This window comes from Pelophylax lessonae (assembly GCF_965119305.1).
Source record: "Pelophylax lessonae genome assembly, chromosome: 5".
Classification (NCBI taxonomy): Eukaryota; Metazoa; Chordata; class Amphibia; order Anura; family Ranidae; genus Pelophylax; species Pelophylax lessonae.
In genome coordinates, this window is record NC_138772.1 from 185,870,150 (window position 1) to 185,896,803 (window position 26,654).

The following is a 26,654-nucleotide window of genomic DNA, read 5'->3' on the forward strand; positions in this document are numbered from 1 at the left end:
AAAGGAAGTCTATTGATTGCTGCCTCCTGACGCTGTGTGAGCTGGGGAGAGGAGGACAGTCAGATGTGTGCCTCCCGACGCTGTGTGAGCCTGGGAGAAGGATTGCTGCCTCCTGACGCCGTGTGGGTAGAGGAGGACAGTCAGATGTGTGCCTCCCGACACTGTGTGAGCATGGGAGAAGACCTCCTGAAGTGATGAGCGCTGAGGAGGGTAAAAAGTGTGAAGACTACTCAAGGCGAGGTCTGGGATTGTTTCTATGTGGAAGAAATAAATGAACTGTTTGCTATGTGAAGAGACAAGCAAAGGAATGGTTGCTATGTGAAGAGACAAACAAAGGAATGTGTTCTATGTGAAGAGAAAAGCAAAGGGACATGTTCAATGTGAAGAGGAAAAGGGACATGTTCAATGGACATTTGTTGTGTGAAGAAAAAACATGGACTATTGAGTGTCTGCTGTAGGATCAGCAAAGTTTGCCCCACAGTAGGTTGGAGACAGACTCCGTAGGTAGATTCCTGTATGTGAGAAGGTAGCCACCCACAGTGGCAAGGATTTATTTTGGGTTTTATTTTTATTTTGATGTTTTTGAGGCTTGCACTTGTGTGAAGTAAATTGCAAGAATAAACCAAACTGTTGTTTGCAACCACTTCTCGGCTATCTCCCTGTGTAAACGCACCCCCCCCCCCCCAAGGGGTCATCCATACCCACCACCGAGCTAATCTCCCACAATATATTTAATGCAATGCATGTGTATATGAGGTTTGAGTAAGCGCTGACTTTAGCACGAAACATGTTACCTTTTATGTTCCTGTCATACCTGTGATGTGATATTAATACTTCAATAAAGATACCAAGGAGTGCAGCAATATTCCGGATTTTTGCATGTCTCTTATTGTCTCCTTCCCTGCTCTAATACCAACCTGTATTTTTCAGGTTCAAAGAATGGATGCCACTCTTTCACCAAAAATCCACTGTACACCTGCAAACATTACTCTGTGGTCCCATTATAAAGCACTAGTTTGGTCATATTACAGAAGTGTGCATTATTAATGTGCATTACTTTTCCCCTGCTTAGGAACTCCAAAACAAGTGACATTCCATTAATTTTAGTCAATGGAAAAAAAGTAACAAAAGGCGAGCCATGTCACGTGATCGGTTGAAGTCATGTGACCACCCTCTCCTCCTATTCAATGAACTTGGCACGCTGCACATGGTGGCAAAAATGTTGAGCGTGGGCATGTAAAATGCAGAGTGCAGTTTTGAGTAAATCCTAAATCCATTGGAAAGTGGAAAGCAGTATTGACTCTCCATGATAAATGCCTACTTAGTATTTAATAATTAATATATAGGTATTGTTATACAATAACTAAAACAAAACACTACAAAGGATATAGCACCTACTAAGGTTACCAAATACATATACAGTACAATTAATTGGACATATATAGTAAGAAATAAGCACAGTACAGAGGCCTGTACTCACTTAACAGCTCCTAACAAGTCTGCCGGGTCCAGCTTGCCTTGCAATTTTGCTTATACCATCAAAGTATCTAGCAGATAATAAAACCTTCAGCCAGGCTGTGGTGCTCATAGGACGCATGGAATAGCAAGCGCAGTGTATAGGGATTTCGGCCCAGGGGTAATGACCTAGCATATTATCTATGTACCCTGCACCAAGAGTCATTAGCAATATATCATTTTTGTGTGCAAACCAAGTCCAGCCACACAATGTGACAGTCTGTATTTACACCAGGTGTATGTGGCAAGATACTGTAATTGGCCCCTTTTCTGAGCTGTGTGTAGCAGCCTCACATATATGCCTCAATAGATATCGGCCTTAATGATCTGCACAGCAATCATTCGTTAGTGTCATAGCTCAGTCCTCTAGGTACAATGGCAACTATAGCTAGCAGCATATAATTGTTGTGTGCAACCCTAGTCCAGCCACGCAAGGTGACAGTCTGTAGTTAGATCAGGTGTATGTGGCAAGATGCTGTAATTGGCCACAGCTCAGAGCCATGTATGGGTTTGATAGTATTTATTCTTGGCTATGCTTGGGGCTGTTGAGCCAAATCCAGAAGGGTCCCTACGGGACCTAACTATATAGATCTGAGGCGGAGCAGGTTTTTTTTTTAGAGAATTGAGAGAGGAGGGTTTTAGGTAATAGGGAGTTGGCTGGGAGCCAGGAAATGAAGATGGGGGGTTTTGATGGGGGATGGGGGGAGAGTGTTACTATGGGGAGTTTGGCCTCTGTACTGTGCTTTTTTCCTACTATACATGTCCAATAAATTATATATGCTTTTGGTAACCTTAGTATACGCTAAATCCTTTGTGGTGTTTTGTTCTAGTTATGGTTTTTGGAAGCAACTCCCACCTATATATAGGTGTAGAAACCATTTGCATACCATTCCCATGATCTGACAAACTATGGGGATTTTGTGAAACTTTTATACACTAAATTGGCACACTTAAGCATATGGAAGAGTAATTGCAGTCAGTAATAGCATGCATATTAGTTATGGGGCAGTTGAACAAAGTTAACCAGGTACTTTCAAAGTCACCTTTGTAAAACTGAAGAGGTACTTCAAATCTTCCAAAAAGAAATGTAGGTGAAGGAGGGGTGTCCATAAATTGGAAGCTACAGTCTAAGACTCCTCATTGAGCTATCTAGATTCACAACGTTTAGAATTCATCCTAAACAGGTAATCAGGATTTTCAGGTACACTAATTGTCATACATTCCACAACGCCCAACATTTACAGATACAAAGACAATGGATGCTGTGGAGTAAATAATTGGCTTATTTCATTCAAGGTCAAACTTCTATCATATAGCCTAGAGGCACTCAACGCTTGGCGCGCAAAGTAAGATCCCTGTGTTAGGATCACAGCTGTTACAAATAAACATTTTCTTTTTTTACTGATGCTGACCTGGCTGCGTGCATACAATTTGCTGGGATAAATAAATAAATACATAAATATATATACTGTATACAGTGTACACTGTATATATAACCAGTGACTATACAAGGAATAGCATCCTCTGTGCCTCTGCTATTTATAGGCACAGGACCACTGTACCTAATGGTAACCCCCTCCCCCCATTAATTTAACCATCTATGTTAGCATGATGTTTTTTGAGCATAGTCATTTATTAGCTGCAACAGTTCAGTAGCTACTTGCAGCCCTGGGAATGATTGGCCAAATATCCTATTTTAACAGCAGTGGATCTTAGGATAGTATCATTCTAATTGTGTTTACTGTAACATTTTATAATTACCGTACTTCAATTTTTTTGTAAGCATCCATTCTTTATTATTTTATTTTTTTATGAAGTCCTTTTCAGGATCAGTTATTATAATACAACACAAAACAGCTGGATACATCCAAAAAGCACAAAATCTAACTGGAAATTAGAATTTATAGGTAATGGGATAAAAGCTTGTTAATCCAGGGAATATCCAATTGTCTCCTGGGGGATCAAGAAGGATTCTTTTACCAACTGGAGCAAATTGGATCATTCTTTATCTTTTTACTTTCCTCTGGCTCCGTTGTAGGTAAAGGATTGTGTATTTGAGGGTTTTCTATTTGCTTATTTTTTTCAAATGGTTGAACTAACTGAATTTGTGTCTTTTATGATGTAACAAACAGGTCTGAAAAAGCAATTCATCATCTGCCAAATTTCCAGCAAAAACAATTACAATAGTTATTAATGTTGAAGAAAAACATCTGACAAAGGCAAGTATCATAGTTGATGGTTTTGCTATGTAACTCTTGTAGTCATTGAGGTAGTCAAGATTAAACTCTTGCCCTCTTTATTCTCAGCAAAAGACTGAGATGGAATTTTAAAGGCATTTTTTTCTTGCTTGTTTATCTAATGAGTTATCTTTTTCCTTTTTATCTCTCTTAAAATTAAATAAACATCAAGTTGGTCTTACTTAAATTGATTTACGGGAACCTTCAACTGATATTTTCCTAGAGGGAACCAAAGAGTGTAAAAAATGGGGATGGATAGCCAAACACCTACTACATTTATCTACATGGTAAATAAATCAGAAAACATGGAAACATTTAAAGAAAAGGGTACAATTGTGGTGTAAATATGGAACTGGGTATATGTTGTTAAAAAGAAAAGTATGGCCACAGCTTCTTTAGCCCAGGGCTCGAGTCCTGCAGGAAAGCATGGGAACGGCGTACCTGTACTTTTTTCATAGCAGGAGTGCCGTTCCCATTAGCAGCCACTTGCTCTCCCGCTCCTACTTCATCTCCTCTCTCCTAGATGAAGGACAACATAGAACACACCTGCTTTTCTGCCTCCAGCCCCCACAGTGAACAAATCCCTCCTACCTGGGTGATAGCAGAAGCAGTCCTCCAGTTCAGCATAGAGAAAATCACTGCTGAACTGGAGGCATGTGAGAGGAGGGGGAGGAGCCAAGTGGGACCCAGCAGGCAAAGGAGTGGGCATGGTGGGCATCTATTGTGGAAGGTAGGATCACAAGTGCTGTATTATGTCTGACCATATGTGATTCTTATAAAGCCTGCTGTATGTAGATTATGAACACCTGAGATTAAGATGGTGTATGGGGACAGAGAAGGGGACATAGGAACAGAACAAGGGAAAAAGAGAAATGCGGCAGTCAGAGATGGGGACACTGATAGGGACTCCTGCTTCATGAGGACACTGATGGTGAAACTAATGGGGACACCTGCTCAGTGGGGACACTGATGGAAACACTGATGGGGACTTCTGCTTCATGGGGACACTGATGGGGGACACCTGCTTCATGAGGACACTGATGGGAACACCTGCTCTATGGGGACACTCTGATTGGGACTCCTGATGTTAGGGGTACTGTGATGGGGACACCTGATCCATGGGGGCACTCTGATGGGGACACCTGATTTATGGGGGCACTCTGATGGTATCATCTGATGTAAAGGGGTACTCTGATGGGGGAACCTGATCTATGGGGGGACTCTGATGGGAACACATGATGTTGGAGGGCACACTGATGGGGGACCTGATGTAAAGGGGCTCTCTTATGGGTATAAATACTATTGAGATTTGGACCTCATATGGGGGTGGGGGCTTGAATTGTGGAGTGGGGGGTTGCACTGCGGATTGGGGGGGGGGTGACGGCAAGACGGTTGGGTGTTCTGGTAGATCCTAAGCTTAATAATAGCATGCAATGTCAAGCTGCAGTTTCCAAAGCAAGCAAAGTCCTTTCTTGTATTAACAGAGGCATGGACTCCAGAGAGAGAGATATCATTTTGCCCCTATACAAATCATTAGTAAGACCTCATCTGGATCTGGAATATGCAGTTCAGTTTTGGGCACCAGTTCCTAAAAAGAATATCGGGGAACTGGAGAAAATGCAGAGAAGGGCAACCAAACTGATAAGAGGCATGGAGGAGCTCAGCTATGAGAAAAGATTAGAGGAACTGAATTTATTCTCTCTTGAGAAGAGGAGATTAAGGGGGGATATGATTAACATGTATACATGTATAAATACATATGGGGTCCATAGAGTGAACTTGGTGTTAAGTTATTCACTTTAAGGTCAACATAGAGGACAAGGGGGCACTCTTTAAGTCTAGAGGAAAACAGATTTAGTCTCCAAATAAGGAAAAGTTTCTTCACCATAAGAGCTGTGAAAATGTGGAATAGACTCGCTCTGGAGGTGGTTCTGGCTAGCTCCCTAGATTGCTTTAAAAAAGGCCTGGATTATTTCCTGGGTGTACATAATATGAAAGGATACTAATATATATAGGTAAAGTTAATCCAGGGAATATCCGATTGCCTCTCGGAGGATCAGGAAGGAATTTCTTTCCCCTGCTGTAGTAAATTGGATCATGCTTTGCTGAGATTTTTTCGCCTTCCTCTGGATCAACTGAGGGTATAGGATTGTGTATATGGGATTGTATGGTTGGGTTTTCTTTACTGTTTTTTGTTTTTTATTGGTTAAGCCAGATGGACCTATGTTTTTTTTTTTAACCTAGACTAACTATGTAACCAAAATGCACCTTTGCCTGAGTAGACAAATATCCTTGCTCTGGCCCTGCTTTGAAGTACAGTATGTGAGCTGTGGCAGGCACTAAACGCGCATGCGCCGTTCTGAAGCCTGCCGGCCTTGGCAAAGCTCATACACGCCTGCCCATTTTCGCCCGGGTGGGCACATGCGCATTGATGCAATGGTGCCACCTGGCGCCATTTTTAAATGGAAGGCAGGAGAATTCGGTCTCAGGGGCAGTGCCTCGCCACAGCAGAGACATAGAGCAGGTCACTGATGTGAGGGTCTTGGTGGTGACGTCTCGCCAAAGCAAAGAGGAGGACACTGTGTGGGGGTAAGAGGGAGAAAAGGACACTACTTGAGGGGGGCAGAGGAAGACACTACCATGGGGAGGGTGAAGGAAGGTGGGAGAGGAGGACATTACTGTGTGGAGAAATGTTGCCAACCGCCCAATAATTTATGGGCTGCCCGTAAATGTCTGTTACCAGCAGTGGCGCCCATAAAAAATATGGCTGTCCGCAGCCTCTAACCATCTCTTGAACCCTGTCCGCATCCTCTAACTATTTCCTGTACCATGTCCAAAGCCTTCAACCATCTCGTGTACCATATCCGCAGCTTCTGACCAACTCCTGTATCATGTCTGCAACCTCTAACCATCTCCTGTACCATGTCTGCAGCTTCTGACCACCTCCTGTGTCATGTCCACAGCCTCTGACCACCTCCTGTATCATGTTTGCAGCCTCGGACCACCTCCTGTATCGTGTCTGCAGCCACTGACCACCTCCTGTACCATTTTTGCAACCTCTGACCATTTCCTGTACCATGTTCGCAGCCTCTGACCACCTCCTGTATCAAGTCCACAGTCTTTGACCATCTCCTGTACCATGGTACCATGTCCGCAGCCTCTGACCACCTCCTGTATCATGTCTGCAGCCTCTAACCACCTCCTGTACCATGTCCGCAGCCTCTAACCCCCTCCTGTACAATGTCCGCAGCCTCTCTGACCATCTCTTGTCTTTTTATCATGTCTGCAGTCTCTGAGAGGGTGTATGGAGAGGAGTCAAAAGTGGGAGCATGGTGCACCTAAGAGGAGGTCAGTGACAGTGCTGCCAGGCCAGTCTGGGGGGGGGCACTAATGTAAGAGGGAGTGAATACAATAATGTAAGAGGGCACTGATATAAAGGTAAAGTAAATAAAGACTTAAACACATTGCAAATAGCACTATCTACATGTTTATAGTTTAAATATTGATATTTGCACTGTTTAGCGCAGAATACTGGCATTTTAGGTACTTTTTTGCAATGTCAGTGCGAAAATCTTGGGTGAGTTCACACTTTTTTTCCCAGAACTTGACCCCTGCTTTAGCCATAATTCTTTTGTGGGTTACAGAAGCAGCTGTCAGTTGAGGTCACAGAGCCACTCCAGACTCAGAAGGGATCTCAACAATAATGTCAGGATCCACCCAAATGCCTTATAGACAGCTGGCTCGGCCTCTCAGCATGCCACTGAGAGCTTGGGCCAGCCGCTCCCACCCCTCTCCTGCCCGGTGATCCAGTGAGCTCTGGAGGGGCAGATCATTAAGTGGGGACTTACAGTCACTGTTCTCTGCTCACAACAGACCCAAGACCTTAGTGATCAGTGGTCATGTGATCACTCAGTTCTCAGTCTTAGAGTGGGGGACACCTTACAGCATCGGTCTGATGCTGCAGCAGCTAGGTAAGTATGTACAGTATGTTATTGTTGCATATTGCCACACTTTTCCTGTAAAATATGATGATGTGGTGGCTTTTGAGGACTGCATACCTAGCAAATTCATTGAGTCTATTGGTAAAATAATGCAAGTATTCATAATATGGTTTTTGAATGAGATTACTATACTAAAACACTTTTTTTATCTTGCTAGGATGCAAAAGAATTTGCTTTCTTCCATTTACATAATGCATTACAATAAATATTGCAGCATGTTAGCAAATTGAAGTATTGATTTTTACCCATTCAGCTGTAATAGCATATGAGCAGTAGGCCGGTATTGCAAATCTAGATTTGGTAATATATTACAAGGATCTTCCTTGGTTCCTTGCAACCTTTCTACAACATATGCTTCATGAAATTGACCTTTGGCTAGTCTATTGAGTTGTTTGTTTAGTGCTATAACTCAGCATCTTAAGAACCATGCTTCACGTAAATGGGATTTGTGCTATGCTTGCACAGCAATCAGGCACATTTGTAGGCATTGCTTTCCACCTTCACAGAAAAATGGGTGTGCAATATTCTAACTGAAATTTTGCTTTGCTTTGTCTATGTATACACTACTGAGGAGTATAATGAAATGTTGTGCGTGCAGTTGCAAGGACATTGAGAATCCATTTACATTATAACTGCATTGCAGTTTTTCGTGATGGTACCCCATTTGCCTTAAACTTTTTGAAACATCCACTCATTTTCTATTACTGATGGAAGTAAACGTGACATTCAGCTGTATATACAGCATCAGTAATAGCTAGCATTTATTGTGGAGAACTGGATTGGATTTGAGTGGTTATATGGCATCCAGAAATTCTACATCGAAATGTTAAGAGGCAACTATTGCATTGACTAAAGGATATTGTAATACAGAACTTGAAGTATGAATTATCTAAATTGGAGTCTTTGAGCTGGCCTGAGAGAGTCTAGTTTAAATGATTCAAACTTCAAAGTTTAGCAAATGTGGTGAAGCTCTGCTGACTTCACCTTTAATTTGTTATTCCATTTCATCTAAATCTGCTAGAGTATTCAACACTACCCTCTCCTCAGATTGACAATGCTGCTTTCCAAAGGTGTCCTAGTTGCTCTTCAATCGAGAGTGCAAGCACTCTAATACAGGAAGTTTGTTACTGCCTGGATCACCAGGTGAAATATGGGAAAACATCCTAAAAAAGAAAGCACACAAAGGGAAAAGCGCACCGGCTCCTACTGAAGTAACTTTTATTAGGAGAATACAATATAAGTAAAGTTGCACTCACAATTGTATGCATATGCCAGGAATGTTATCAGATGCATAAACATTGTGCTGTGGACACCTCATTGTGCTGGGGATGGCTCTGCCTTCAGCTCTATTGTTGGCTGCACCATAGACCTGCGTTCACAAAATCCGTCACGCCACCGGCTCTCTACAGAGCAGGAGAGTGCACCTAGCTGCCCAGCAGCCCACACAGTGCCCGGAACCATGCCGACAGGCAGACCAATGGGTATTCAGCAATCAGCAATGAATAGTTAAAATAGTAAGAATAGTTAAAACTCAATAATAACTTTAATTGCTGATTGGCCATTCTTTCCGTTCGCGTGATGTCGGGCACGGTTTCGGCCAATTGGTGGCTGGGTGCACTCTCCTACCCAGTAGAGAGCCTGTGGTGTGACAGCCTTTGTGAATGCAGGTCCATGGTGCAGCCGACCATAAATCTGACGGCTGAGACGTGCCCTGGCTGATGAGAGGAAGGAGAGGTGTCAACAGCACAATGTTTATGCGTCTGATGCCATGCCTGACAAAAGTCTAGGAATGTGAATGCAACTTGGATTTTATTAAAACTTACTGCACTAGGAGTTGGAGTGCTGTTTTATCTTTGTGTCTTTTCAGTATCCGGTGTCCCGCTGGTTCAAAGAGCAGCAGGGCTTCTCTGAATTCAGTTTCCTGCTATTAACTGTTCATTTATGGACTTTTGGACTTGATAGAGCAGGTTATCTTTGGCAGTAGCGCATGCTATCAGCACAATATATTAAAAAAAGGAAAACGTATGCAGGGATGCACATTTAGGGATTGCTAAGTTGCAGAATATTATATTTTTGTGTTTTGGGTTTAATACGGCTTTAACTGTTAATGAGCAATGCAAGAAATCACAGAAAAAAAAAAAAAAGAGGAGGATAGTGATAATGACTGGCAAAGGAAATCATGAGATGAGTTCCTGGATTCCGTTATAGTGATTTTGCTGGATAGATGATCACATTGGGCATAATATTTCTCTTTCAATATATAAGTTAAAGTGTATAATAGCTTCTTATAGCTGCCACAAATGTGTACTAATATGTTCATCTCTATAAGACAGCTGGGCAGAGAATAGTGAAGAACTCAAATTCAGAAGTTGTTTTATTTCTGAAAATGTATTTTAATATATTTGGTATATACATACTGTATGTATGAAATTCGGAAATAAACTAGTCAGCTTTTATTTATCTCTTTGGGAATGTATCATTTGCTCTTTACCTACTTAATTGTCTTGTCTCTCATTGCTAACCATTTTTCTTTTGTCCTTCTTACCCTACAATAAAATACTTATTGCTAATCACTCTTCAAGTGTTATTTGTCGCTAATTCATCCAGTAATAAAGTTGGCCGTACAATCTGGCCAACTGAGCAGGGACTGGACAAACTACAATGTGTGTGTGGCTGTCCCCACTCAACAGACTCATTTGAACTTCTGTTTAAGGGACAAGTTGGAATATTTTCCTGGATCAGCAGATGAGTGGCTTGAGAAACTTGTTCGTTTTTTTTTTTTTTTTTTTTTCACCCTGCTATGTATGGCCAGTTTAAGTTATAGAAAACCTGTACTGCTAAATCATGAAGGCTGACCTCCTTGTGAAAAGCACAACTCTAAAAAAATAAATAAATAAATAAAACAACTGAGAAGGACTACAACAGACAATCCAAGACAGTAAATCATCCATTTTATTAAAATGCTTGTTCTCTGGTTATCCATAGCCCCAATACTTTCTAAGTCCTTGACCCAGAAGCACAAAGCCAATAAAGTTGGAGGTAAAAGCTACAGTGTATTATTACATTTGATTAAAGCTGACCTCCAGACAGATAAAAAAAAAAGACAAAAATGTATGTAGCTAATTATAAATCAATAAATGCGTTAATAATATTTTAGCAGTATAAATACAGTACCGGAACTTGGCTTGATAGTAGTCTCTATGCAGCAAAGCTCACAGAAAGGAGGAAGAAGCAGCTCAATGAGCTAATTAAGTGTACTGCATTGCATGGAGCATGCTGATAGGAAGCAGAACTTCAAAGAGATAAGCTCATTAGCGCACTGCTTGTTACTGTTACCTGTCACTGCCCAGTAATAGTGTGGGGGTGGGGAGGATGCCTGAAAGTTAACGTGAGAATGCTGGAAATAAAGATTATGTCCCTTCCTCTGCCAGACAGAATAAGGGCTTGTGGCAGAGATGTGCAAATCTCAGGACTAGATACAAATCATTTTGCAGGTAGAACAGTTTGAATATATGCTATCTATATAAGCTAGCAGGGATCTCCCCTGACCCCCTCTCTCCGCTAGCTGTCGAAATTTAAGAACAACGTGGCTGAGCAGGGCTCTGCCCACCCTGCAAAAAAAAAAAATGTGCATTTATTTTTTTCTTAAAAGTGAACTTATCCTTTAAAGAAAACCTTTAAGATACAGGGGCTACCATTGCTGAAATACTGTCTCTGCAGAACTTTTATTGATCTGGAGAAAGCATGCCGAATAGAAGATCAGAGTAAAGTCAGATTCTTAGGCCTAAATAGTTGTCCTGCTCCTGCTTAGGGGCTAAGGAAGTACTTAGGTTATTGGGTAAGCATGACTGTATTTAATTAAATCTGCCACTCCCAGTCCACCCCGCGATTTCAAAGGAAGGAGAACTGAACGTGCTATGCAATGTGATTTGTTACACCAAATGAAGTTTGCATAAAAAAACCTTTACATAGCACGTTCATTCTCTATGGCGATTGGGACTGGGAATGTCTCAAAGAGATATAAAAATTTAGGTAGCATAGACATCTTAAGAACATTTACTCTACCCCACAAGGAGATTTTATAGACATCCCATTGTTTCAACGATTGAGAAATATAACGAAACAAAGGGTGGGTGGGGAAGGTAGCGTCATATAGGCTAGAATAAACATGTGTGATAAATATGCCTAAGCATTTAAGAGTTTGAGAGCACCATTGATAGGGATAATTTGATTTTATGGAGGCCAAAGAAGCAGAGGAGATGTGAATGCCTCAATTTTGGTATTATTTATTTTATATCCAGACAGGGAGCCAAAGACATTCAGCAGCATATGGAGTGTCAGTAATGAAAAATTGGTAATTTACAGGCACTGGTTTCCGGAATATAATTGCCTTGGAGAATTCCTACAGGGTCCTCATGAGCTCGTGCTTGACTCCGTTTGTATCTCTAAGTTTGTTCCTGGATATTCTCGTCACTGTTTCCAGAGCTGTGGGCAGGAAGGCATGATGGCTCATATATGGTGGAGGGTTTGTAGGCTGTGGATTAGGGTGTACTTACTGATCAACACACTTCTTCATTGCAATTTACAGAATGACCTAGATGAGGCCTTATTGAATAAACCCATTCAGGTAGTACTTTATAAACAGGTAAAACATATTGCCTTTATCTTTAATTTTACTTAACAAACTATTATCAGCTCCTGGGAATCTCCTGCTTTTAATTTACAGCAAGTTAAATCCCACCTGAATGTGGTAATGGTGACAGATTCCTAAAAATCTGGACCCCATGAATAGATTACTCCAATCATAACCACATGGCATTGCACCTTTGATTTGTACCCTTATAATGAGATAGGGGAACTAGGATCTTGTGGCATTCCTAGGCTCCTCTTCTTTCTCCACCCCTTTTCCTTCCCCATAACCCTTCTTCCTACTCTCTATTCTTCCCTGGTACCCCCCTACTTCCCCCCCTTCTTTTTCATTCCCTAATCTATCTCCTCATTCTGATAGGGTAGATATGTGATGGCAGGTATTCATGCTGTCATTAGGTTGACTTCGGAATCCTTTTTTTTTCCTCTGGCCTCCTATTGCTAGACTGTAAACCCTGCTTTCTTCCAGGTACTGAACCTTCAATGGTTACTTTTTTCTACTGTAAATGGTGGCTAGGCTGGTCTCGCAGGATGTAGCTGGCACTCAGGCTTTGCTTTAGAGCCTTGGTTGTACCGTCTATTTACTTTTCATATTTACAATATGAGATGTATTCTTGTAAAATTTCAATAAACATTTATTGAACCAGAAATATGGTGGTTTATCAAAGTCAACATCTGCAAAAAGGGATAGTTTATATTCTTTATGGCAGATTTATACCCTACGATTGTTTGGGCCAAATCGTATAGTCTCAGCCAGGGGTTCTAAACATAAGATAAAGATTAGGGGGGGCAGTGGGCATCCCTGGCGAGCACCATTACTCATTGGGAATGTGTGCGATAAGGCAGAAAATAATCTGACTGTAAAGCTTTAAGGAAGGGGATTTTAAAACCAAAATGTGAAGTGGAAAACAATCAGGGCCATCCTAAAGGCTTTTTGAACATCTAAGATGAAGAACAAGGCTGGGGTCCTAGTTCTTTTAAGCTTGGTGGAAGATTTTAGTAAAATATGATGAAAATTGATGTTCTGTTCAATAGTGTTTTACTCTAAAGAACAAATATGTCATCTATACAATATTAGCTGTTAGCTGTTATTCCATAATTATAATCACAAAATGTTTAGTCTATTTAAATCGCCAAATAAGGAAAGTGAATGGGGCGGCTTCAAGGACAGTAGACAAAATGGTTTTAGATTATAGAAAATCTTTGTCATAAAAGCACTTACGCAAAGAGAAAAGACTTTGAGGCTAGACACTAAACACCCTGATTATTTTCTCAGTAACTTGAATAAACACGTAGTACAGAATAATGCTGTCTTCTCTTATGAGAAATAGTGCAATTTGAAAAAGTCATTAAAGAGCATACCCAAACTTATTCCAATCACAAACTCAAGAGTTTGCAATTTAATCGCGACTATGTATCATTAAAAAAGCATCTGCAAGAACAACTGATGATGCTGTATGAGAAAAATCATTTATATTCCACTTGTACTTGAAACTTTTCCTTCTGTACTTCAGGGTAAACTAATTAACCTACATTTTACTGCAACACAGTCCTATACTTTTAATAAAACAACAATTTCTTTCTATTTCTATCTGTAGATTTAACATATTAAAAACAATACATGTTTTAAACAGAATTGTTCCTGACAACTTGTGATGCTGTTTCTAGATTGGTCTTTTGCATGTTTTTTTTGTCATGTTCAAGCTCTTCCAGACCGCCCACCTGCAATGTACTGTGGACGGGCGGCTCGTACAGGCACAGCGACGTACTTGTACTTCGCTAGCCTCTTCCAGGTTAACGGCGAACAATGATGACATGATGACACCTGCAGTGATTAGACACAGCAGGATTATGTCAGCAAGTCCTGGCCAATGATGCATGGCTGGGACCTGCTGTTTGGCTGTGTTAAATTACAGCCTAGAGCCCTGTGTTGACAAAAATCACAGGCCTCTGTACAAAGGTAACAGCGGCATGCATTACACACATTAACACACAGTTAGCCCTTTGATCACCCTAAATTTGAACCCTTTCCCAGTCAGTGTCATTAGTACAGTGACAGTGTGTAGTATTAGCACTAATCACTGTTTTAGTTTCACTGGTGATGTCAGTGTTTTTTGGAATTTGGAAACGTTTCACATTGTCGAAGGATCAAATGTGCAAGAGTTCCCACCCAGTGTCAGATAGTGTCAGATTGTCCACTGTTCTAAGTCGACAGTCCCGCTCTAAGTCGCTGATCAATGCCATTACTAGTATAAAAAAAAAATTCCAGTATATATACCATAGTTTGGCGCTATAACTTTCACACAAAACAATCAATATACACCTACTGAGATTTTTTTTATTGTTTTATTGGATATGTTTTATATCAGAAAGTATAAAATTTAGGGGTTTTTTTTTTCCAAATTTTTGGTCTTTTTTCACTTTTTAATAAAAAATAAAAAACCCAAATACAACGAATATAAAGCTCAATTTTTATGAAAAGAATGATATAAATTTTGTTTGGGTACAGCATTGCTTGATTGCACAATTACCAGTTAAAGTAGTGCAGTGCAAAAAATGGTCTGTTCATGAAGGAGGTAAAACCTTGCAGAGCTGAGGTGGGTAGAGGGTCTATGTTTTTATGTTTCATCTTGGATTCTGGCAGTGCAATATTGGCAGTTAGGATGTTCAGTTATCAAATGCAAACTATAATAATTTCTAATGCCCCATCTTACAAATAACAAGACTTAGCTCACTGGCAAGATTGAACCCAAATACACTGTTTTTAGTTTGGACTGATTGTGTATAAGGATTTGAGATGTATGTTCCTTTGTGTTGCTAGTGTAGCACCCTTTAGTGTGCAACTAGTGTGGGTGAATTCATTTTTTTTAAACATGGTGTTTATGTGAGTCTGGTGTGAGGGAACCTGGCAGAGGACCCACCAGGGTGGCGGGGTCAGCCCTTACCACTTTACAACCGGAGGATTTTGCTGTCTTCCGTCCAGGCCACTTTTTGCGATTCGGCGCTGTGCGACTTCAACTGACAATTGCGCGGTCGTGCGACGCCGTACCCAAACTAAATTTACGTCCTTTTTTTCCCACAAACAGAGCTTTCTTTTGGTGGTATTTGATCACCTGTGCGATTTTTACTTTTTGCGCTATAAACAAAAAAAGAGCGTTTATTTTGAAAAAATAACAATATTTTTCACATTTTTTTATATGAAATTCCCCCCAAAAAAGATGTAAAAACCAATTTTTTTAAAAGTTTTTGGCCAATTTGTTTTATGCTACATATGTTTGGTAAAAAAAATCGCAATAAGCGTATTTTGATTGGTTTGCGCAAAAGTTATTGCGTTTACTAACAAAGGGAAAGATTTCTGTCATTTTTGGTGTTTTTTTTTTAACGCGTAATGGCGGCGATCTGCGATTTTTTTTGCGGGACTGCGACATTGCGGCGGACAGACCGGACCCCTGACTGACATTTTTGACACTTTTGGGGGTACCAGTGACATTACTGCAGTAATCAGTGCTATATATATGCACTGTTACTGTAAAAATGACACTGGCAGGGAAGGGGTTAATTTTATTGGAGAGGGAGGGGTTAATGTATGCCTGGTGCTTACTGACGTGTAGGGGGGGAGGTGACTATGTGATTCATGGACAGATCGGATGTCCAGCTATGCTGAACAGTCCGATCTGTCACTCCCTGTCACTATGGAGATCCGCCCGCTGTGTTTACACACAGCGGGCGGATCTCCAGACTCGATCCCCGACGATCGGGTAAGAGCAGCGGCGATCGCCGCTGCTCCTCCCCTGGCCCGACTCCCGCTGTGAATGAAAACAGCGGGAGCGAGCCTCCGGCGGCGCACAAGCGCCGCCCAGAAGGGGGAGTGTCCAGTCACGTTAATACTACGTGGCTTGACGATAACGAACCACTCTGCCGCAGTAGTATTACTGTGAGCGGTTGCAGAGTGGTTAAATATGGTGGAGCTTGGCCAGCAGGGGAGTCAAGTGGAATATGGAGTGCTGAGGTTGCTGTTGCATGGCCTGTGAGGGGACACTGGTGCTGGGGGCTTTGCCTCCAGGCTGGAGCTGAGGAAAGGAAGGAGAGGGAGCATAAGAGAGCGATCTCCATTACTTTTAGGTAATGGAGGGATCTCCATTACTTTTAGGGCGGTGTAAAGACAAATGAGGTTAATGGATAGGGATGAGCTTCGAGTTTGAGTTGAACATTGGCTGATCGCCCGTTCGTCAAATGACGAACAAATGGGCTTCTTCGCGGGAACCCTGACCTCTGAATTCCAAATCACCTGCTGGCTGGGGGATTCAAACCCACAGCCCTCTCTCATTGCAAGCCTGGTATTTGACCACCTACGTCAGGATGGGTATGGGGCCCCCCTCCTTAACCATACAAGGCCATATACCCTCAGCATGGCAGGGTGGGTGCTTTGGGGCAGGGGAGGCTCTGCCCCCCCCCACCCCAAAGCACCTTGCCCCATGTTGATGGGGACAGGGGTCTCTTTCCCCTCAACCGTGGGCTGTGGTTGTGGAGGGAGGCTTATCGGAATCTGAAAGCCCCCTTTAACAAGGGGGCCCCCAGATCCCGGCCCACGCATGTGAATGGATATCGGGTACAATGTACCCCTACCCATTCACCAAAAAAGTGTACAAAAAATAAAGACAAAAGCCAGTTTTGGAAAAGTCCTTTATTAAAAAATAAATCAGCTCAGAGCGCGGGAAGCGTCCGTAGAAGCAGGAGCTTCTTTTCTTTTTCTTTTTTTTCTATTTTTGGAGCTGGTGGGTTACTGATCATCAGGGGACACTATTTTTTTATTTCTTAATAAAAGACTTTTCCAAAACTGGCTTTTGTCTTTATTTTTTTTGTACACTTTATTGGTAAATGGGTAGGGGTACGACGTACCCGATATCCATTCACATGGGGGGTGGGATCTGGGGGTGGGATCTGACCCAATCAATAAGTCTGAAGGTAAGGCCAAAAAGAAGAAGTGGTCAAAGGGAAAAGTGAGGGACAAACTGAACAACCTTGTGCTCTTTGACAAAGCCACTTATGACAAGCTGTGTAAAGAAGTTCCCAACTACAAACTTATTACTCCAGCTGTGGTGTCTGAGAGGCTGAAGATCAGAGGCTCACTGGCCAGGGCTGCCCTCCAGGAGCTGCTCAACAAAGGCCTGATTAAGTTGGTGTCCAAGCACAGAGCCCAGGTCATCTATACCAGAAACACAAAGGGTGGAGATGCACCTGCAGCAGCTGAGGAATCGTAGGGCCTAATGGAAGGATCCAACTTTTCTTTCTTTTTTTTTTTTTTCCCAACTTTTCTATGTACATTAACAGAAATAAATCTACAGTATATAAACAAAACAAACAAAAAAAAAAGGATTTGTGCATTTTCAATATTTACTATGAAGCCTCATAAAACAGCTCTCTTCCCATTGCAAAGAACTTAAAAATAAAATGTTAGGCATTGATAGATGATCTCTGTGGCAGTGCCCAACCTCACATGCCATTTTCTTACATAACTTTGCCAATCAATTCTGAAAATGGACAGAATTTAAAACAATATTTGCACCCCCCCCCCCCCACATCCATCACTTGATGACACCTGACTCTCCTACTATATGTCCTAACACCAATGGGAGTATGTGCCTACGAAGGGGGACTTTTAACGTTATTGAATGTAAGTAACTGGTGCTGGGAGAATTTTAATATCACATGTTCTAAAGACTATAAAACCTCCATTACTGAAAAATATAAGGGCAGTGTCTATCATTCTTCTCCCAACAACTGCAGAATATTTTTTTACATAAAAAGATAGGTGCAATATAATGGGTAAATTGATGTCTTTTGTCACTTGCTGCTCAATATATACTATACACCATGGCTTTTCTACAATTATTTTTCTGACTGTAAATTTTTATCCATGGCAAGGGATTATCATCATAAGTGAAGAAGTGGTGACGATGTTACTTTAAAAAAGGAGAATATTTCTAACTTCTGATAATTCATTTTATATTTTTGTTTGATATAATATTAACATTCCAGAGATGTATTTGTGTCCTATATTTGCCACATGTGTAGAAAAAAATGTATTCAGAAAGTACAATAGCCACAGTGAAAGTGTAGTAAGGACAATAGAAAATATGTAGCCTGCTGTTCTTGTTCCCTAACAAAGAGGCACAAACTTCTGCACCATCTATTACATGTGCCTTCTGTCATTTTATTCCAACCATAAGATATACAGCACATTTACTTAAACGTCCTTGTGCATGCCTGTTAGCAATAATGAAATCTTTAGAAAGCTTCACAGCTACTCTCAAACATATACTTTCAAAGACACGTGCTCTTGGAGAAGTAGCTGAAACCACCAAGCAGAGCAATAAGTATACAAAGCAGACAGTAAATAAGACTGCTTCAAGAGGTAGAACTTACTGTAATTGTATACTGCAACAGAAACATAATATAAGACTAGCAGACGACTACAAAAAAATTGTCAAATTCAAACCATTTTCTGGCAGAAAGAATTTGGAAACGTTTCACATTGTCGAAGGATCAAATGTGCAAAGAGAAAAAGCATTTTCCAAAAGCCTGCAAACTGTAACAGTTTTTTCTGCAAATTGTGCAAAGTGCTATTTAAGAATAGCTGTCTTTAGGCAGATTAAAAATAAAATGCATTTTTTAAAAAAAATATTCAGCAACCGCATTATCTAAACATGCAAAATTAGTACATTGCTAGAAGCTATTCTGCTTAAAGTCATTAGTTCCTAAATCTTTGAAGGCTGGATAAACTGAACATGTCAGACTAGTAGTTTTTTTTTAATGTTCACTCCAATGTTAAGAAGACCCTGTTGCAAGACCAATTATTTCTGTAAATATCTTCCATAAGATTAGTGAGGAATTCAAAAAAATATCTTCTGAAATGTTTCTGGTGCTTTGGCACTTGAAAATGAAATATGTTTTTCATTAGATTTAATATCTCTGTTTCGATAATTTTACCAACAAGTTCATCAGATTAAGGAAGTTCTTAATAGTGCAATTTTTACAACAAGCTGGGCAGCTGTGCTTGTCATAATTAAGCCTGACTGTTCTGTGTAGGCAGATCATCATTATTAGTTGTAACTAGATTTAATGTTTTAGCAAGGGGATAAAGATTTTGAAGCTGGACTATTTGCATTATGTGGCAATGAGAGGGAAGTTTTGAAAAAAAAAATGTTTTCTTAATTTTGCAAATATGTAATTTTTCTCCTTCACTGATGTGCGTTGATGGGCACTGATAGGCAGCACTGATGGGCACAGATGAGGCGGCACTGATGGGCACTGATGAGATGGCACGGATGAGATGGCACTGATGTGGAGGCACTGATAGGCAGCACTGATGAGCACTGATAGGGGCACTTATGGCACTGATAGGCTGCACTGATAGGTGGCACTGATGAGGACGCACTATTAGTTGACACTAATGTGCACTGATAGACAACACTGATGGGCACTGATAGGCGGCACTGATGAGGAGGCATTGATAGGTGGCACTGATGGGCACTGACAGGTGGCACTGATGGGACTTCACTGATAATTAGGGCACTGATGATCAGGCGGCACTGATGAAGAGACACTAATAGGCAGTACTTATGGGCACTGATTGGTGCCACTGGTGGGCACTGATGAGGAGGCACTGATAGTGCCATCTATCAGTGCACATTAGTGGCACCTGATGGGCACTGATAAGTGGCACTGATGAGGAGGCACTTATATGTGGCACTGATAGGCTGCAATGATGAGTACTGATGGGGCTGCACTGATAATTAGGGCATTGATGACCAGTGCCCTAATTATCTGTGTAAATGTCCCCTGTCACACTTGCCAGTTACCAGCTCTCCTCACGCTGTGACAGTACATGAAAAAAGCAATACAGATGCTCTCTTCGGCCCATTCTTGTGATTACAGAGCGTGCCAGATGCGTGCCCCAAGGGGTGCGCAGGGTGGAGCATGGTTCTGGGAGGATATCTATGGACACCGTCTTTTGGTTATAGTGTGGTCAGGAAGTGGTTACCTGTAAACCTGCTGTTTGGCTAACCCTTGTAGAACTGTATTATAACGCAGTTATGTAAAATGTACTCTAAGAACTCCCCACACACACGGACACAAGCACACACACACACACACTGAAATATGTAGACCTGTTTTATGTCAAGATGATATAATTAATAATTCATTTTAAAAAATGTAGATGTTTAAAGTCACAGAAAGTCTAGGGTTTTGCTGAGCTGTCTAAACCTGTTTTGGAGAAGTGCATTGTGACAAGAGGATGAGCAAGGGACAACCATGAAATATATTTAGATATTTGTGAACTATATGGTAACTTTTCAAGTAACCTGTTGCAAATTAAAGCAACATATTCACATTTTCCCATTCCCCCATTGTTCCATTCAGTCTCTGGGAGCAAAGAAAAGACTTAGTACTTGGGTATGAAGGAGCAAATAACTTACTCCCTTTATTCTCATGTAACATTGCTGGTGGTTGGTTCAGCAGTGTAATATGGAATGGAAAGACAGGTTTTACCCTGTGTATGCTCAAACTAAAGCTACTAAAAGCTTAGACAAGGCTTCCTTTTCTCATTCCTACTGGTAGGGAAGCAAAGTAAAGGTGAGTATGTGCTGCTAGGGAAGGGGGTTCTAAGCTAACCTGTTTCTTGGTCCTGCAAACACAGCTTTAACATCTTAACTGAATTGAAAAAAAAAAAGTATTTACTGAAGATAGTTTTTCTGTAAATCTGAAATAAATATATTTTAGTATTTTCATTATGTATCTGGTTTACTCCTTTGAGACTTTACCTTCATCCAAGCTATGATATGTACGAAAACTGATTTGCCTATGACAATATGACACTCAAGAAAGTTTCCCAAGGGCTCTTTTCTGCCTTGTGGCAGCAGGTAGATTTATCTGATGCAGATTTATGTGACAAAAAGATATCCATATCTCACATTTCTAATATGCTTGCAGTTGACAGGACATATAGAAAGACAGAGCCTTGAGCCACAGGATTAACAATGAGATGTTAACTAAGAGGAGAAAAAGAAGCTCAAGGCAAAGGAAATTCAATTCCAGATTTGAGAAAATTTCATGAGAAAGAGCTAAAGGCCCATAAAATTGTGTCATCTGAGTAAAGCAGAGCTGCAAATCTACCTTTCTGATTTGCACAACAAAACCTTTGTAGAGCCCATGGGATAGCTTTGTTCAGAAGTGCATAGATTAATTTAAAAAATAGAAATGAGCAAACATGTACTTTAAATACATGCGATAATACAGAAAAATCACTGTTTTTCACATACATTTTTCCATAAATACTTTTGTGATTTTTTTTTTAACTTACTTGCTTACTTTGCTTAGAAATCCTTAAATATTCTCTAAGAGGTTTAGGATATTATGTTTATTTATGCATTATATACAGTTTCTGGTATGTTTAGCTAAAGACTTGCATGCATACAATTATAGACTTCCAGGGCCCCAGTTATACAGCAGAAAAATAGCTTTACTACAGTCATATTGCTGGATTAAAAATTATTTATAAAGCACAGCAATATGCATTAGAAGATGTCCATTGTGCCCACGTGATTCAGGACCACGAAGCCAGCAGATTACTATTCAGGTTAGGGATTAGGTGGGAAAGAGCAGAGATTGGAATCTTCCATTTCAAGGCCATGTTACCAGCCTCTCCACTAATTACATTACCAATTATGAGCTCTCTCTGCAGCATTAAAAACTGCAGGCTGTAGCTAGCTGCCAGTTTTTTCGAATAGGTCATAAAATGCAGCTCATAACGACACTTTATAGAAACCTAGAAATATATGCATTAAAGGTCACCAAGCATGGGAAAACAGAACCAATTAAGGGTGTAACTAGAAATCACAAGGCCTCATGCCAAATTTCCTTTTTTATGGAGCCCTCTCACCACACAGAAAAAAAATAAAAAAAAAATTGCCATTTAACAACACCCTAATTACCACAGTCATATGGCATGGCCTCCAAGTTACAATATATATTTTTTTCTATTATGAGTAATTTAGTTTTAATGACCCCTTAGAGATTAGTGTCCAGTAAAATGAAAGGATGAATAAGAGAAGAATTACCCTTATGTTGGTGGTTAAAGTGATTATAAAGGTAAATGAAAAAAAAAAAATAACAAACATGTCTAGACTTACACAGAGTGGCCACAAACCTCCTCTTCTTGGGTCCCCGATGGCGCTCCTGGCCCCTTCCCTCTGTCCAGTGCCCCCATGGGAAGCCACTTCCCATGGGGGAACGCGTGCGTGCTTGCATCCGAGCCCTGCTGCTGTGTCCATTGACACAGACAGCAGGACTCAACTCTGCCCCCCGATCACTCGACGCTGGCTTTGATTGACAGCACTGGGAGCTAATGGCTCCCTGTGCCCCAGCAAAGCCAGCTAGACCCAAAAAGTAAGGGTAGAGAAGACCTTCAGACATGCACAACGCTGGATTGAATAAGGGTTCAGGTAAGTAAAAGGGGGAGAGGGGATGCTGATACTTAAACATTTTTTTTACCTTAATACAAAAAATGCATTTAGGTAAAAAATGTTTAGGCTTTACAACTACTTTAATAGTATGGAAGATTGTTCCCTTACATTGCTGGTCAGTGGAAGGAAGAATGTCCACTTACATTGGTGGTCAGTAAGAGGAAGAATACACCCTGATATTGGTGTCCAGGGGGTGGAAGACAGTCTACCTACATTCACCAAATTAGTGCAATAAATCAAATAATATACACCAAGTTGCTCAAAATTATTGATAGATGTAAAAATTATATGTGAAAAATCAATAAATCATATGAAAATTAGTAATTAATAATCTAGCTGTGCAAAATTCACATATAAACAAACTCAAAATAATGAAAATACACTGTGAACATAACATTAAAGTCCCATAATGTGCTCAAAGTGACCACACTCACTATATAGTGGAATCAAAGTTCCAAAATGATTAAACAAATAAATAACAAGTGCTCCTGCTAGTGGCCAATAATCCTAGAATGGTGGTCCTTTCAGTCTTTGAAATCCTAATTGTACTCTTCAGGTGTGGTTCCCATGAATAAGACAACAATCAACTTATTACACCACCACCAATGTGCACACCAACTCCCATTGGATGGTTCCTTACCAGAGACAGTGGCCCCCCAATCCCATGGTGTGGGCAAAAGCTCTTTGGGAATAACAGTATCAGTAATTCTCTCCCGGTTAGAATGAGCTCAGAGGGACCTCTTGTACATGATTCCGATGAGATAATATGGAAGAAAGAAAAAGCTCTCCTTGTGTGTTTGAACCCCCAGTGGAAGTCGGAAGTGATGAAACATCGGGGCGTGGCTGTACGGCAAACCGCTGTGAAAGAAGTGAAGGACGGCGTCCGTGGTCTGTCAACCAGCATGTAGGTGGTAAGGACCACTGGGGTGCTCCACTTCCTATTGCGGATCTATCAATGTGATGTTTTATACTTTTTATGCAAGTGCAATGGGAGAAGGATTAGTTTAATAAATCTGTTAATTTAAAAAGGTATCACGTGAGGAGAGTTTTTTCTTTCTTCCATATTATCTCATGGAAATTGTGAACAAGAGTACCCTCTGACCTCATTCTAACCGGGAGAGAATTACTGATACTGTTATTCCCAAAGAGCTTTTGCCCATACCATGAGAATGGGGGGCCACTGTCTCTGGTAAGGAACCATCCAATGGGAGTTGGTGTGCACATTAGTGGTGGTGTAGTAAGGTGATTGTTGTCTGATTCACGGGAACCACACCTGGAGAGTCCAATTATGATTTCAAAGACGGAAAGGACCACCATTCTAGGATTATCAGCCACTAGCAGGAGCACTTGTTATTTGTTTAATCATTTTTAAACTTTGATTACACTATATAGTTACTCTGCCTAAATTTAGGCAGTGGTCACTCTGAGCTGATTATGGGACTTTAATGTTATGTTCACAGTGTATGTTCATTATTTTGAGTTTGTTTATATGTGAATTTTGCACAGCTAGATTATTCATTTTTATATGATTTATTGATTTTTCACATATCATTTTTACATCTATCAATAATTTTGCACAACTTGGTGCATATTATTTGATTTATTGCACTATTTTGGTGAATTTATTAAATTATAAGTTGCAGCAGTTCTAAGATGATTGTCACATATTAGCACTTTACTAATTTTATTAGCACGAGAGACCAAAATAAATTTTTCTTTCCATTGATCATTTCTGGATGATGTCCCTGGTTATTAAGGACTTGGAGGTGTCTGCACCTGCTGGCATTCTTAACAACTATCAACAGTGGGAAGCTGTTGTGTATAATATCAAATGTATCAGAATATTATATGCTTTAGTACCAATCAGATAAATGTTTGGGTATTCATCTAAACACCCAAACAATCAAGGTTCAGTCCAAAACCTTAAGCTCATCTCTACTTGGAAGAGGAGAAAGGTATAATAAGGCTAATGCTTTGGTGCAACATGTCCAAACCCATGGCTCCACTGTTGCTCCTTTCATTCCACATGGATGACCCAGGTGCTGGCTACCACAGCCTGTCTCCACTCTTAGTGAAAAGTAAATTTAAGCCACACTCAAAAACTTAGCTCTTCTCTCTATATTTAATACATCAAAAGATGTAAAACTGCATACATTAACAACCCCACCCAAAACCACTTTCCTTTTATAAATAGGAAATTCCTATTTCTACCAATGGGATGTGGTGCCTTTGGGTCCTTTTTCCAGATGCAATCTCCTATTCACTTTCCTTTTATGCTTTTCACCACTGTTGGCTTGCTGACAAGACTAGGGGAAGTCCTATCCTTGTCAGCAAGCCAGCAGTGGTTAAACGCTTCAGGGAAGTTGCAGGATATTTGGAGTGTGGCTTATATTTACTTTTGACTAATGATTTGGTGGGGTGCAACTAGCCTTTCTTAAGATAAAGGCAGGATGAGCCCTGCCGGAACATTAAACAAAATTTGGATTCTTTTGCAGGAAAGAAAGCTATGATATGTATCTGTTCTCTTGGATTTCATTTCCAAAGAAGACTTTCAGTAAGACCATTATGTAGCCCTCTATTGTTTTTCTCTCCTCCTAAAAATGCAACTTCTGATTTCCCTCTGACTTTCTCATCCTAATGTGTTTAATAGGCCAAGGAAAAGATATAAAGCAAAAGCTAGCCAGGTATCTAACATTTTTAGTGGGTCAAATATGGCAGGCTAAATGTTTCAGTACAACATATAAACATATATTTCTGGTACAGTATATAAGACATACTCTACTTCTTGACACACCCATATTAGTACATATTTCCCCTCTCCTGTCGCTTTGAAAAGACATAATTCATTATATGACAATGTAATCCCAGAATAGAAGTTACATTTATCACATGAATAAAAGATTAATGAACTTAGAGTATTATCTGAAGTTTGCAGCTAGTATCCTACCTGAAGAAATATCAATACGGTTTTTCTTGGACTTTGTCATATTGATATGGACGCTGACTTTGCCATCTGTTAAGTCTATTTCCACACTCCCAACCTCATCAGCAAATGTGGTAAAGAGAAGAAGTCCATTTAAATTCCAGGTGCGAAAGTGAAAATTCACAGAAAAAACATCCTCAGCTGCCCGTCCAAGCACTTCCAGGTAACTAGTCGCATTAAAGAAGACAGGGACCGCATGTGATTCAACGCAGGTAAAACTTAAATTATCCTGCAATGAAAAGAGAAAGGATTACACCATGCTAACATTTGAAAGTTTTTATTAACATAGCAAAAAGGATGATTAAATGGAATCCACTGAATAAAGTCTACCAATGTTTTTCCTCTCTTGTTTTCCATGTTAACATCCACAGACTTTACTAAATATCCACAGGCACACAGCGATGTAAATACTGATTGTCTGATCCCTTGTGTGTTCCCGGGCTAGGGAAATCACACTGTTCCTCTAGAGTAGTCCCTACACTTGTACATGGTGGACTCACAGCCATTGCCACAGTCCCCATCCGATTTTGGTGTCCAGCCTTATTCTGGGTATATTCTAGACATTCTATCTGTACCACTGGTCTTCTGAGGAAGCAGGCTTTAGACCTTGGGAAATCCAATGTTAGTACAGCGATTTCTGCTTCTGTTCTATTGTGTTATGACAGGGGGGTGGCCAGAACACTCCAGTCAGTGCTTTCAGCCATTGGTTGAGAGCGCTGATAGGGGGCCAATCTGCAGACCTTTT

General features: G+C 40.6%; 1 protein-coding gene across 1 annotated transcript in view; it reads right to left on the minus strand.

Annotated features, from left to right (window-relative positions):
- The window catches only part of CNTNAP2 (contactin associated protein 2), a 2,507,009-nt gene that overhangs the window by 1,278,324 nt on the left and 1,202,031 nt on the right, over positions 1-26,654 (minus strand). Inside the window, exon 8 of the mRNA XM_082257542.1 lies at positions 25,874-26,138. Coding sequence (XP_082113668.1) covers positions 25,874-26,138 — 265 coding nt within the window. The remainder of the gene's footprint in view (positions 1-25,873; positions 26,139-26,654) is intronic.